The sequence below is a fragment of the Periplaneta americana genome, chromosome 16, assembly GCF_040183065.1.
Source record: "Periplaneta americana isolate PAMFEO1 chromosome 16, P.americana_PAMFEO1_priV1, whole genome shotgun sequence".
Classification (NCBI taxonomy): Eukaryota; Metazoa; Arthropoda; class Insecta; order Blattodea; family Blattidae; genus Periplaneta; species Periplaneta americana.
The window spans coordinates 21,039,677-21,055,283 of NC_091132.1; the positions used below are offsets into that span (position 1 = coordinate 21,039,677).

Consider the following 15,607-nt stretch of genomic DNA (forward strand, 5'->3'; position numbering starts at 1 on the left):
ATAGGTAGGTAGGTAGGTAGGTAGGTAGATAGATAGATAGATAGATAGATATAGATAGATAGATAGATATAGATAGATAGATAGATATAGATAGATATAGATAGATAGATAGATAGATAGATAGATAGATAGATAGATAGATAGATAGATAGATAGATAGATAGATAGATAGATATAGATATAGATATAGATATAGATATAGATATAGATAGATAGATAGATAGATAGATAGATAGATAGATAGATAGATAGATAGATAGATAGATAGATAGATAGATAGATAGATAGATAGATAGATAGATATATATATATATAGATAGATATAGATAGATAGATAGATAGATAGATAGATAGATAGATAGATAGATATAGATAGATAGATAGATATAGATAGATATAGATAGATAGATATAGATATAGATATAGATATAGATAGATAGATAGATAGATAGATAGATAGATAGATAGATAGATAGATAGATAAATAAATTTTAGGCAATAAATGAATTTTGCTTAAATATGGCAGCAGAGTGCATCTATTGCATTCCTGATTTTTTCTCAGTTAAGTAATCCAGCCAATAACAGATTTGTGCAAATAGCTCGATTTTTTTCAAATAATTATTGATTGGTCTATTGTTGTGTAACTTCATCCGATTAATAAATAATCAATGTTTATTTCATTATGTGATATTCGTCTAGATATTGTTAAAATTATCAATGTGAAAGTAATTTTCATGTCTTAAATATATTATAATAAAATTATTGGAATCTGATTATACAAACCCATATATAACATCTTTTTCTTCAGAATTTGTATTAGTATAATACTTGCCTTTGTTGCAGCATCCAATGCTTGAGCGTCGAACTTTTTCTTAGATTCTTTTATATGCTGATACATGTCAGCACTCTCTTTTTCCTGTACACCGTCCTCTTCTTCTTCTTGTTCTTCCTGCGTCTCCATATCATCTTTAGCAATATTCATTGTTCTTAGTTTCTTCTTCACAGGCTCACTGACTTCACCTACAAATAAATATTTCTAGTGATACAGGCCTTCATTTTATATGGCATAAATATGTTTGAGAAAACGAAGGAAAAGGACGAAGAAAAACAGGACAGTAATCATAAGAAACTTCTGTATCTTTGTAGATACAGTCCTAGACATGTAGGTGGATCATTCCGCAAAATAAGTACTATAGTGAATAAAATATTTGTCTATAGTATAGCCAACTGCACCAACCTAAACTCCTGTTGCTGTCACTCTCTTGCAAACGTCTTCTCTCTATATTCTGTTCTTTTTGGCTTCTGCCTGTCTGCACATCGTCCTTGCGGGTGACCATCTCTCCAGTGTGTCCTGTATCAGTCTCCTCAGTTTGTGCCTGGCCTACACCTTCTTTATCATCCTTTCCTTCTGCACTCGTGTCTTCTGATGGGTCCAGAGCTTGTGTACTATCTTCTTTCTTGTCAGGGATAACCTTGAGAAACAAAAGTCACGATTCAACACTGCATGCATCATACACCACAAAGAGAAGTCATACTGAAGATAAAAAATACATGCCTGAAAAATTATTATGCGACAGTCCTTTTAAGGGATGTGTCCTTAGTATAGTATGAATGAAAAAGTTCTCCACCATTTTGTTCCTTTGAGCTTATATTTCCCAGACTGGATGATAAATTCTGATCCCATTATCTTTTAAACACATTTAGAAATACACATTTTATAAACGTCTTTACATTGTAGTTCTCAGTTTCAACAAATAATTTTGCAAAATGTTTCTGTCACATTTATGATTCAGGAATATTGCAATACTTCATTAATAAATAATTTTAAATAATGGATGTTTGGCAAAGTGTTACCGAAATGTAGAGCATGCTACACTCTAAGCTCTGAGTATCACAGAGTGGAACATGCAGCAGGCAATGTTTGGCTTACATCTTTTCCCTCACTGCTGAGGAATGGGAGTAAAAAATTTCTGTTCCTCTTATCTTAAGGATTTAGTCTGTGAGGTTACTGTCAATGAACACATTCTCCTGTGTATAAAATGTTACAATATAATATTAAATATTTCACATTATTTGTACATTTCATTTTGGTGTTACTGTGCAGAAACTTTATGTTTTGCGATTTTTGCTGTAAAATCGAGTTATAAAGATGTAATGCAAGAAGTTCCAAGACAACGAATTATTCAAGCATATATTCCCAGCAAAACACGATCAACAATTGGAAGTACCATACAGACAAGTACATTATTGAGACGTAATTTTTATTGTCTGATTGATTTTAATTCAAAATATTCCCCTTTAATTTAAATTGCATCCAGGTATAAAATTAAGCTATGGCGAATTTAATAAAATTAAGTAAATTGCAAAATGTACAGTATTTATTTTACATTTTCTGGTTGCAGTTGCAGAGAAATTTCTCATATGTAATAAAAGAAAATTAAATGCTAAATATTGGAAAGAAAAAAACCTTTGTTATTTTTGGTGGAAATAAAGAGAAAACTCTGGAAATTCCATTGGTAAAATAAATGGAAAATCAGTTTTATCAATCAAATTTCAAAATTATAATTAGGCGTAGTCAGAAGCAATAATTTTTGCGTTTATATCAATACATTTCTAATTTTCTTGAGAGTTAATAAATAATACATTTTGTTACTTGATTGTGAATATTTAAACTCCTGAGATTGTTTTATCTTTTGTTTTATCACTTTCTTAGTTAAAGAATTACATTTTCGTGCTGTCATGATGTGAAGAGTGATATAGTGCATTACTTTAACAAATTTATAGTTAATTTGTGTCACCAACTGACCTGATCTTTGGAGCCGTAAGTCTGATCCATTTCTGTTGCTCCTTCAACAGGATTATCAGATGGTCGATCTTCAGATGGTTTTGCTGTTTCTTTGTCAACTTCCTTCTCAGGTTCTGTTTTAGGTTCATCTCCACCTTTCTCTTCATCTTTACTGCCTCCACCTGTATCAGCTGATTCTGATTTCTCCGTTTCATCTTGTTCTTTATTAATTTCTTCTGTCTCTTCATCACCTAAATCCATCTGGTCTTCCTCTGCAGCTTCTTTCTCTTCTGATTTTTCTTCCATATTTTTATCTTCTTCTTGTGGCACATTTTGTTCTAGAGAAATAATAGAACAAAATTTGTTTACATTTCACTGTTTTACGACTTCACTTACAGAATTTAAATTATATTTTAAACAATTAAAATATTTACTGGTTATCTCATATTCAAGAGAACAATATAACAATCAATCTGAACATGTTTAAATAATCTAGAATTGAAGAAAAAAAAAACTTTTTGGACTTGAAATATGCGGACTTAATGATCATATATCAATCTTCTGCAGACCTCTAGAAAAAGAGCTAAGGAAGAGACTAGTGAGGTGCTTTGTGTGGAGGGTAGGATTGTATGGGGCAGAAACATGGACATAACGATGAAGTGAAGAGAAGTGACTAGAAGCATTTGAAATGAGGATATGGAGAAGAATGGAATGCGTGAAGTGGAAAGACATAATAAGAAACATAGCTGTATTGGAAAGAGTGGGTGAAGAAAGAATGATGCTGAAACTGATCAGGAAGAGAAAAATGAATTGGTTGGGTCACTGGCTGAGAAGAAATGTTTCTGCTTAAGGATGCGCGGGAAGGAATGGTGAACAGGGGAAGAGTTCGGGGGCAGAAGAAGATATCAGATGATAGACGACATTAAGATATATGGATCATATGCGAAGACTAAGAGAAGGCAGAAAATATAGGAAAGATTGGAGAATGCTGAAAGACCTGCCCTTGGGCAGAACACTGTGTGTGTGTGTGTGTGTGTGTGTGTGTGTGTGCATGTGCGTGTCAATATGCAAGATCTATTAATCAAATTCATTCCAACTGCACAAAAAATTACAGGTTTAACTAGAAATAACACATAGCAAGAACAATTATTTGTAAACACATTTACTGGAATCTAGGATAATCTGTTCCAACTCCAATTTTCATAAAATAAGTGCACAATACAGTATCTTGAAGTTCCTGCCAAAATTTAAACACTGTTATCTGGATGCTACACGAGATTAAGCTGCACAAATACTAGATTGAACTATCAATACAATGCATTACACTATATGAAAATATAAATATTCTGGCACTATAACCTGTATGGCTGACGATGATGATGATACATATATTGTTACTATATAGTTGAAAAATAAGAAAAACCTTCAAATCCTAAATTGAATTCACTCTTTTTGTGAGTTTGGTATCATTTCCGATACTGAATTTACATTTTCCGAAATTGTAGTTAGCTTATCTGAAATTAAGTTTATTTTTTCTCAATATGAATTAACCATTTCCAAAATCGAGGTAGCTTTACCGAAATTAAAATGAGCTTTTCGGAAATTGAGATAAGTTTTTTCGAAATTGAGGATGAATAAGGGCCTATATATTAATTTTAACGAGGAGCAGTTACCTTTCATTTTGTCTATATCGAAAGGATTCTCTTCCTCACCCTCCTCGCCTTTCTGTTTTTCATCACCATCATCAAGCTGTAAGTCATCAGGAAGATCAAGAGGTTCTGGCTCCGGCAGTGGCTCATGTTTTCCTATTATAAGTAAGAATATATTAAAGACAGAAAAAAATTGCATTACATTATCAAGTATTATATAATCCACTCTCAACTCGTGCGTTTAAAATAAGCAAATACTAATTTTTACTTTTATATTTTTATTATGTATACAAGGTGTAACTGAATAACTATTCCTAATTTTCTGATGTGATAGAGGGCATGAAATTAAATATTTTTTCTTAATAAAGTAATGTCTGGAAAAGGTTCATGATAGTGATATGAAAGAAAAAATGATGGGTCGATATTATGGACAGACAAGGTAAGTTTTTCAATACACCCAACAATCACATTTGGAGTGACACGAATCCTAAAGCTGTTCAGAGTCTCCGCAATCAATGGAAGTTTTCTGCAAGTATTTGGGTTGGATCTGTCAACAACTATCTATGCCTGCACGATTGAATGAACATGTTTATGGTATTTTTCTTGCGGAAATGCTTCTGGAACTACTTGAAGATGTCCCAATTAATATTCGGAGAAACATGATCTTTCAACACACTGGTGCACCCCACATTTCGACTTAAATTGTCGAAATTATTTAAATGTACATTTTCCGAATCGTTGGATAGGGAGAACAGATACAGTTGCTTGGCTGGCATGTTCCTCAGATATGACTCCAGTTGATTTTTGTGTTTAGGGTCATATTAAATCAATTTTTTATGAAATACCCATCGACACAGCAGAAGAATGTTGCCAGAATTATTCTTGCTTTTAACAATCTTTGTAACCGATCATAAATATTTTGAAGGCTTTGTTGTTCAATCATACGACATTATACTTTGTATGTCAACACTGGTGGTCGCAATTTTGAACAGTTCATATAGTTTGCCAATATCATTTTCTTAATATCTGGTATTAGACAAAAAAAGTTACTGTGTAACCATAGAAAGTAAATAAAGTAATTTTCCAAGTTGAGATTATTTTATTCTTTCCTTTATACCACTATCACTTGAAAACAAAGCATTTCCGGACATTACTTTATTAAGAAAAAATGTTTAATTTCATGCCCTCTATCATATCAGAAAATTAGGAATAATTATTCTGTTACATCCTGTATATAGTTTTAATGTTGTGTTACTAATTTTTAATTGTAAGATTTTATGTAGCTTTAAGATTCTGACAATGTCAAAAACTTGTATACAAGTCTATTGAAAAATAATAAATGAATATGAAAATTATAGTTTTTAAGTTACTAACCATGATATGGATCAATTTGCTCGCTGTTTTCATCCGCATCATCCATCTCATTTATCTCTTTTCTGTTTGGCTCTTGCTCCTTCCTCTCATCTCCATTTTCTTCCTCAGTCTCTTCTTGCGGTTTACTGTTATCTTCCTTTGCACTAAGTTCTGGCTCACCAATCTTTTCTCCTGTCCCTCTTTCTTCCTCCTTATCTTCACCTTCATTTTCATCTCCTTCGTCTTCTGAATCGCTGCCCCATATCTAACAGCAAACGAAGATAACATATAAAATACATGAGAAGACATAATGATAAGCCGAGGTAATTATTTTATCAGTGAGAAATACATTTCTTATTTCTCTTATTAAGGTGATTGCCTGCCGGTCTGAAGTTGCACTTGGGAGCGAGTTTGATCCCCACTTGGGCTGATTACCTGGTTGCGTTTTTTCCGAGGTTTTCTCCAACTGTAAGGTGAATGCCGGGTAATCTATGGTGAATCCTCTGCCTCATCTCACTATCATAAATTTCATCGACGCTAAATAACCTAGTAGTTGATACAGCGTTGTTAAATAACCAACTAAAAAAATGTTCGTTAACAACAACGATTATATTTGAATAAATGTCTAATTTAAGGGAAGGGCTCACTATTACGGATCACTGTAATTTAATAGAATCAGTTTTAAAAATAAATTATGATTTATTTAATGACACTTGCAACTGCCGAGGTTAAATGCCATCGACCTGGGACGGGATCAAACCCGCAATCTTGAGCACAGAAGGCTAGCGCTATACTGACTGTGCTATCCAGGCCAACAAATCAGTTTTATGTAACTTATTGCCTCAAACCTCGAAACTGAATATACTCTCCCAAACTTGCAGTATGTGTGTGTGTGTGTGTGTGTGTGTGTGTGTGTGTGCACGCGTGCTTTGTCTGTAATACTCGTCAACGAGACCATGTCATGCTACGCTTCCAAATGTTATTGTGGTTGCACCTAAAGGAGCGCTGTCAGCTACATGGTCTATCACTATTATTCAAAATATATCTTGCTTCACGTTTCCAAAGACAGCCAATTTCAAGAGCAAGTGATTTAGGTCTACTTCTAATCTCCCAGCGTTATTTTCCTGTATTGCTTTATATTCTGCAGTAAGAGTAGTTTAGGTCTTCGAATTGTAACCTATGTTATATTATTACTATCTGTAGCATGTATTGTATAGCCAATTTCATGAATGTATTAATTTGATGAAATTGCACGAATTACTTTATACCTCAGTTTGACTACTGTCGACTACGATATTTTTCGACTATATGATTAGAGATTTAGGAGTAATATATTCTATGTGTGTTTTCCAGTTCAAGTGATTATCCAAGAAACAATGTGTTTATAGATTCTTTGACATCAATTTTATTAATTTATTCTAATATTGTAGGAAAACTAAGCACTATTATGTGTACTAACTTTGATTACCGGTATACAGTACTAGTTTTATCAACATAAAATATTGGTTTATTTGTATTTAACCAATAATTCATTAGATTTAATAATATATTAGAAGTGTTTTTGAAGAGATTTTTTTTATTTGATTTCATTTACTGTATTCCACAGTTCTTACATTAGCACTGAAGCTTTAAGATATGGAACAAGTCAAGAGTGATTCAATTATTTTATGATATTACATTGTTTACTTGAGAAATCGCACTCTTGTACATTCTATAAAGAAGATTATTTGAAATTAATAATTTATGTTGAGGTTACAGCATTAATCATTAATATAAACTAGAAATAATAATGGACCTAAAACTGATCCCTGGGGAACTCCATATTCAAAATTCTTTTTGAATCTGTTCCTCCTCAACTCATTTTCTTTAAAGAAGACATGAAACACGCAGGATTAGCATTTATAATTTCAACACTATGCTTTAAAGAATAATACATGTATCTGCACAATATAAATAAATATGTAAGTCTTTTATTGGATTACAATAAAAATTATTCATGTCCAAATAAAAAGTCATATTGACTACCTGTTGATCCAATTTATCTGCCCCTGGTTCAGTCTCTCCCATTTCTTTATCTAGGTCTTCATCATCATCGTCATTATCTTCGTCAGAATCATTTTCAGCATCTTCTTTCTTCTCCAGATCTTGAACCTTACCATCAAAGTCTTCTGTCATTTCAATTCCCTTTTCTTCTTCCTATTCAAACACGACAAAAATATTCTTAATTGTCATTACATGCCATATCCTGAATATAAATATACCAGGCAGTACCAGAGAAATCTGTGATGGACAAAGGAACTCTGGGGTACCAGTAGGTATTTTCTGAGTATTTTGGTTTCTCCATACAGGCAGCCAGGTTCGATACCTGGCCAGGTCGTGATGGAATATGTGGTGGACAAAGGAGATGTTGCAGAGGGTTTCCTCAGGGTACTCCAGTTTCCCTCTTTCATTTCGCCAACACTTTCCACCTCCCCCACATTTCATCTATTGTATGCTGTAGTTAAAAATTTTCGCTTTCCTCTTCCTTTTCAAAAGGTTCCTAGAAGGTAACGACTATGCATATGGCCCTGAGAGACTCACTTTGAGAGAGAAACAGATGTTAAGAGTGTTCGAGAATAAGGTGCTTAGGAAAATATTTGGGACTAAGAGGGATGAAGTTACAGGAGAATGGAGAAAGTTACACAATGCTGAACTGCACACATTGTATCCTTCACGTAACATAATGAGGAATATTAAATTCAGATATCTGATATGGGTAGGGCATGTAGCATATACGGGTGAATCCAGAAAAGCATATAGAATGTTAGATGGGAGACCTGAGGGAAAAGACCTTTGGAGAGGCCGAGACATAATTGGGCGGATAATATTAAAATGGATTTGAGAGAGGTGGGATATGATGGTAGGGAATGGATTAATCTTGCTGAGGATTGGGACTGATGAAGGGCTTATGTGAGGGTTCAATGAACCTTTGGGTTCTCTAAAATACATTTATAAGTATGTAAGGCTCAGGGTCCCTGAGTCTGCAAGTTATCGGGTACTGGTGTGGGAATGGGACCTGGCTCTGTCATGGCTAAAGCAGTATTGCCCACCTGTCAGCATCGGGTTCACAAATGTCACCCAGGTCATCTGTCAGATTTAGACAATCGCTGCTTATAGAGGGTGTGTAATGGGCTAATGTAAGTCTAAGTGTATGCATCTATTCCAGGTCCACCCTCGAAAAAGTCAAGCCAGAGCAAAATACACAAGATATACAGTATCTATATAGGGATGAGAGAGGAAAGGAAGAAAAAACAAGCATTTCACAGATTTTTCTGTCCACTATTAGTTATTTTTTTATTTGTGTTACATATCTTACCTTGCAGTCTTCATTTTCTTCTGTTTTCTCCTCTCCTTTTGGCCTAGCATCTTCCAATTGTTCTTCACTTTCAATTTTTTCCGAGATGTCCTTCTCCCCTTCTCCTTCACCAAGGCCCATTCCTCCAGATGTGGTATCACCTTCGAGGCCTTCTTTTTCAGCGAATTCAGGAGGAATGCAAAATCCCTACGCATAGAAGATTAATAATTAAAGTTATTACCCATTCTTTTCATTTTAGCAGTGTCTTTTTTTAATGAGATAATTCCAAATACTGTGTATAATTATGATAACAAAGAAGTCACATTAACGAAACTTATATAGAACAGTTACCTTCTGTGCGAGGTCAAGGAAGATAGACAGCAACACAGAGAGAAGCTTGCAGCTGACACGATATGATGCCACTTGTTGAGTTACAAAGAACTGATAGAGATGCACCAGCTGATCCAGGCATGGCAAACAATGCAATAGCAATCTGCAATGAAAAGATATTTACAAAAACTGACCTAACAACATTATAAAACTTCAATACGAAACATCGTTTTTGAGTATGAGAAGATAATGAATTAGAGATGACAATGTTGAAAACCTTTTGACAGTTTAACAGAAATTACTTTCCTTACTTCATGTATAATTCAATCTATGTACTTTTTATCAGGTTTTGATTCATTTTATTCCTTGTTATTCAATTTGAATATATTAGAACTGTTAAAAGCTCTACACAAACTCTATGAATGTTATTGGACCTAAAAATGTCTAAAAGAGATGTTACAATCAAAAATAATCTATCATTACTTTGATTATGGAGCAAAATATGTGACTTTTATTGGAGAAGGAGAAGGAGAAGATGGGAAGGATAAGAGGGGAGAGAGAATGAGGAAGAAAGAAGAGGGGATAAGGAGCAGGGAGGGAAAGAGAGATGAGTGAGGGAGAAGGGTGAGAGAGGGGAGGAAAAAGAGGAAAAGAGAGAAATCTGTACAGCAATGTGTTGTCACAGAATTTTATCTGTAAGCATAGTGCACAGAAGCGATTCTCTGGTATAATGTAATGGTAATCAGCATAGAATATTACTGAACAATTAGTATTGTGGAAATCGAGAAAGTGTGGATGAAAAACTGCGCGTACTCCTGAAAGAGAAATATTTTGTCAGATATTCCAAAAACTAGTATTATTTTTAAACTTTTTTGGACATGATTTGGAATTCGTTGTTTTGATTTTCCCCTGTGGTTTTTACTTTTTAAACAATGTTTGCACTCTTGATGCTGCACTATATGGTTGAAACAAGATAATGATGAACAAATTTTAAGTGTAAAGCTTTCAGTAAAAGTTAATAATATTATTCTACCACAATAAATTAAACTACAACAAATTGGCAGTCGATAATTCTCTGTGTGCAATTAATTAAGATTGCAATAGCTGTGCTGAATTAGAAGAAACTGTATAAAATGTTCTTCAAAGATTTTTTGAACATGTTACTAATAATGAGAAAAAACTATGTAAAATAAATAACTGATTTTCCTGTTTACAATATCTAAAATTACGTTTTGTGTTCTAAATATTATGCCTAAACATTTTCAAACAAAAACATAAAACGAATGTTTAATAACTGATATAAAAATCTGGGACTTAGTAATTAATCAACAAATGACTGATATAACTTATATTTCTACATCAACTCAGTAACCTGTTAACATTATGCAACACCATTTACATTTTGTAAATATTAAAATTTTCAATTCAAAACTTAAGTTTTTCTACAATAATTACTAACTCTGTCTGAAGTAAATCCGTTAATTATGACCAGATAAAGCATATTAATAAATTATACTGATTTTATTTTCAAAGGCTCAATGATGTATAGGAATAAGAGAAGAATTTTTAATGGCAAGAAACTGTTAACATTTAAGTCCTGTGCGTTCTTTTTGTATATACACTACTGTTCACTAAAAATTGAAATACCAAGGTAAGGCATGTAAGAAAGTTGTTGTGGAATTGCAATCCTTCATACCTGTATACAAATGTCACTGAAGTCTTACCTTTTGCAAACATTTCCTTTCTGGATATCATCAGTGTCCAATATGGCTACAAGTTTCTTCATTAACACTCTGAGCTTTTCATTTGTTTTATTCATAAGAAACATAGACACTGTACTAGACAGAGATTCTATTATTTTCACCTTAAGATGCCCGTCTTCTATTTCACTTTCGTCTTCTTTGCCAGGATCATCATCCTTCCTTTCCACTTTACTTTGATCCGAGCCATCTTTCTCCTTAGCACTTTCGATTTCGTCATCTTTCAGTGCAATGTCTCCATCATTTTTCTGAGTGTACTTCTTATAAACGTCCTGCATTACAACCAGCATATTCTTAAGGAATGCCTCCACGTCATCTTGGAAATTCTTTACATTTTCCAGCTGTCCAAAGTCATCTTTTGAAGCTAAAACCTCAGATTCATCCGAAGAAAACGCAAAATATTTCAAGTTGCTGTTTTCCACAAACATTGAGAATTTTTCTGCTTCGTCATGTATGTGTTTTTGTAACCATAATAAACTTGCTATCATTGGGTTGATATCCTCTCTTGCTTCATTTTCCTTCTCTGTTTCTGTGTCTGCATTCTGCTGCAATGTCTCAGAGAAATCGAATATTTTCTTCAAATCTTCTATTTCTTTCACAAATTCTTCTATTTGCTTATATCCATCAACCAATGCCTCAAACTGTGCTCGGGCTACTAACATCCTGGGCTTCTTATTTGTGTTCTTTCCTTTATTCCTTTTGTGGAACATCTCTGGGGCAACTATCTCTGTCCTTTCAATCGTGAGTTTGAGTTTATTTGCTGAACATATCAAGGATTTGACTCTGTCCACTGCTGAATTCCAGGTTATATTACCCTTTGTGGCCTGTAGAATTTCTGGGCTTTTCAAACCTTCAATTTCTATTACTGGAGGCTCAACAGAGCTGGAAGACATGCATGAAGCATCTGGGCAACAATACAGGAAAATGCGGAACTGTTCTAAGCAAGATACACACGTCACTAGCAGCTCTTTCAGTTTTATCTGAAAGAAGAACAAGAAAGTAAAATAAATAAATTACACACACTCTCCTTCTCCCAATCCCCCTCTCCCCTAATTTCCTTTCATGTATGTTTATTTCGTAGAAGCTGATAAATAAGTAAATAAATAAGTAAGTAAATAAATAAGTAAATAAGTAAGTAAATAAGTAAATAAATAAATAAATAAATAAGTAAATAATTAAATAAATAAATAAGCAAATACATAAAATAAGTAAATAAATAAATAAGTAAATAAATAAGTAAATAAATAAATAAGTAAATAAATAAGTAAGTAAATAAGTAAATAAGTAAGTAAGTAAGTAAATAAATACATAAATAAATAAATAAGTAAATAAGTAAATAAATAATTAAATAGATAAATAAATAAATAAGTAAATAAATAAATAAGCAAATATATAAAATAAGTAAATAAATAAATAAGTAAATAAATAAGTAAATAAATAAATAAGTAAATAAATAAGTAAATAAGTAAGTAAATAAATAAGTAAGTAAATAAATAAATAAATACATAAATAAATAAATAAGTAAATAAGTAAATAAGAAAATATGTAAAATAAGTAAATAAATAAATAAGTAAATAGATAAGTAAATAAATAAGTAAATAAATAAATAAGTAAATAAGTAAGTAAATAAATAAGTAAATGAGTAAGTAAATAAGTAAATAAATAAGTAAGTAAGTAAATAAATAAGTAAGTAAATAAATAAATAAATATATAAATAAATAAATAAATAAATAAATAAATAAATAAATAAAGACAAAGAGCCAGTGTTATATCATAGTATCCTCATATGCTTACCATCCAACACTGTAATTCAGACTGTCGTGGTAATAAGATGTCAGTTTCTTCCATGGCTGACAACTGTGCAACATGGCAACGCAGAGAACACAACAGGTGACTACTCTCACAGAGCAGCAATTTCTGCTCACGAGACAATACCTGAAATTGAAAAGAAAGTATTTCAATTAGTTGTATGTGACCACATGACGTGGGAATCATCTTTATCTGTCACCCACAAACCTTACATTTTGTGCTGAGCATGCTAACACTTGCCCACTTATGTTTATCAACTAACATTTCACATTTTTCCATATAGCTTAAAACAAAGTAAAGAATGTATGAACTGCACGTGTTCTGAGAAGATCGCAGCATCTATATATATAATTTGAACTGGTAATGGAAATTATGGAAAAATGGCTGAACAGATTTTAATAAATGACCCCTCATTTTGAAGCCTGGAACCCATAGTTTTTCAGAAAAATAGTAGTTTTCAGTGAAATTTAATTTTCCTACATCATTTTCCTATTTTCCAAAATTCATCAGTCGTCAGTTTTGAGAAATAATGGCTTTTCAGAACAAAACAAAACACAAACACACTACAATAAACAATAGGCTATTACATGAAGGCCATGACTTGCAGGATTGCTGACATATTTAGAGTTCAAATTCAATTCAGTTAAATAAATTAAATAAGGATTATTACCGAATTAAATTGATACAGAAATAAATATAATAATTGGTTATTAAAAACTTTAAGACTTACTGAAAATAATTTACAGATCTGATTCTGTGGTGTGTAATTTTCTGAGTACAGCTGTGTATTGGATATTAAAATCTACAAAACATGAGATGGTTTGATGACATTATTACCATTAGAAATTAAATATTATTGTAGTTAATGCCATTATTTTTCATTAATTATACATATTAATGCTATATTGATGATATTAAAGTAAAACGTTTTGGTGTTATGTAAGTAGATGTAGAGTATCTTAAATTAGATCTTCATTTCTATAAATTTACTGAGTGGCGGCTATTATATAAATAAAACTACAATATTTACGTAAGATAATATTTTTATAGTTATTAATCAAGTGGGGTTGGGTCTTTTTCATATACTTAATAGCAGTGTGGTGTAGATATTTATATACGTCATTCTCCTCGGTATTAGCTCGAGAGAGAGCAAAAATTTCAGTTCCTAAGGAAAGACCAAAAGGTATTACTTACTGATAAAATAAGAGGCCTACAAAATTTTGTAGTCTCCCGATCATTTCAGCAAGATCTCTTAGCAGGATAAAATGATTTTACTCTGTACATTTAAAGCTCTACATGCAGCAGCTATACCAAGATGCTATGTCTATTGTTCGAAAGCATGGCAAACCTGACTTTTTTTTTTTTAACTTTCGCCTACAATCCACAATGATCTGAAATACCTATTGCTTCACTTCCACATGAAAAACCCACTGATCGTCCTGACATTGTTACTTGCGTTTTCGCGTTGAAACTCAAAAACTGAAGGTGGATAGGTTCAAGAAAAAGTACGTGGCATAAAAAAAAACATTCAGAGGGAGTATGCTTCATTATTATGGAGGCAAATAACTTTCAAAATGTCTGGTATTCTTCATAGAAAAAAAATCTGAAAAATTTTTATTTCAACGTCTAATGAACTTAGTTTGCAGCATTTGCTGCACAAGCCAATAGTTAATTATAAACATAACTGTAACTCACCATGAGATGCATGGCAAACCCTCTACATCTCTCAATAGCAGGTGGTCCCAGATCTTTGGATGGATTCTGAAGGGAGGTATTCAGCAACGCCAATCTTGCTATAGACCTCAAGAAGTAAGTTTCACAGCCCTCCCAAACTGACAAGAGCAGGCCATCCACACGCCTGTAAGATTGAAAACACACATGCAGTAATATTCCGTACAGATCCCTTTCCACTACTAAGGCTGGAATTTAAAGTTGGCAAGAAAATTCAATTAAAGAGACCGGAACATTAACAAATACTTAAAATTTGTGTTCAGATTTATGCTGTTATATTAAGTGCTTGATCCTAAAAATACTGACAGACGTATTGGATATATTTCGTCACCTTTAAGTTATTTTTTGGCTTTTAAATGGGTGCTCCACAGAATACTGGAATGCGAGTTAAAAAAAATCCCAAAACTTTTTTTTTTTTTTCAATTTAAAAGTATACCGTCCTTAGAATGTTATGGATACTGTTTTGAAGATTTCCACAATGCTAAATCAATTTACTAAACAAAATAATAATTATGAAAATAATACAAAGCATAGTATGTAAAATATGTTTTATATGTTAATCAGAATCTTATCACTTGGTTCAATATTAAGGTAACACTGTAAGAACACTTAACTTAGATATAGAACTACGAAAGTGTGCAAACTATTATTTTTAACAGATGAATCCCCTTAAAAACTTTAATTCCGACACAAAGATGTGATTAGAATAATGTACATTATGCTCACACGGTCTGACAATTCTGCGCAATTATTCTGCCTAACTTTGTGAAAAAATGAAATCCAGTTAGGACCAAATACTTCTGAGAAAATAGCACTGTAAATAAACACACAATTTTTTAACCTTGTAACATTTATA

General features: G+C 32.4%; 1 protein-coding gene across 1 annotated transcript in view; it reads right to left on the minus strand.

Moving 5' to 3' along the window:
• The window catches only part of LOC138692277 (midasin-like), a 414,487-nt gene that overhangs the window by 12,891 nt on the left and 385,989 nt on the right, over nucleotides 1-15,607 (minus strand). Inside the window, exons 24-34 of the mRNA XM_069815450.1 lie at nucleotides 14,716-14,878; nucleotides 13,006-13,146; nucleotides 11,176-12,191; nucleotides 9,473-9,614; nucleotides 9,143-9,328; nucleotides 7,813-7,983; nucleotides 5,809-6,052; nucleotides 4,459-4,590; nucleotides 2,807-3,123; nucleotides 1,238-1,472; nucleotides 833-1,020 (exon numbers count right to left, since the gene is read on the minus strand). Coding sequence (XP_069671551.1) covers nucleotides 833-1,020; nucleotides 1,238-1,472; nucleotides 2,807-3,123; nucleotides 4,459-4,590; nucleotides 5,809-6,052; nucleotides 7,813-7,983; nucleotides 9,143-9,328; nucleotides 9,473-9,614; nucleotides 11,176-12,191; nucleotides 13,006-13,146; nucleotides 14,716-14,878 — 2,935 coding nt within the window. The remainder of the gene's footprint in view (nucleotides 1-832; nucleotides 1,021-1,237; nucleotides 1,473-2,806; nucleotides 3,124-4,458; nucleotides 4,591-5,808; nucleotides 6,053-7,812; nucleotides 7,984-9,142; nucleotides 9,329-9,472; nucleotides 9,615-11,175; nucleotides 12,192-13,005; nucleotides 13,147-14,715; nucleotides 14,879-15,607) is intronic.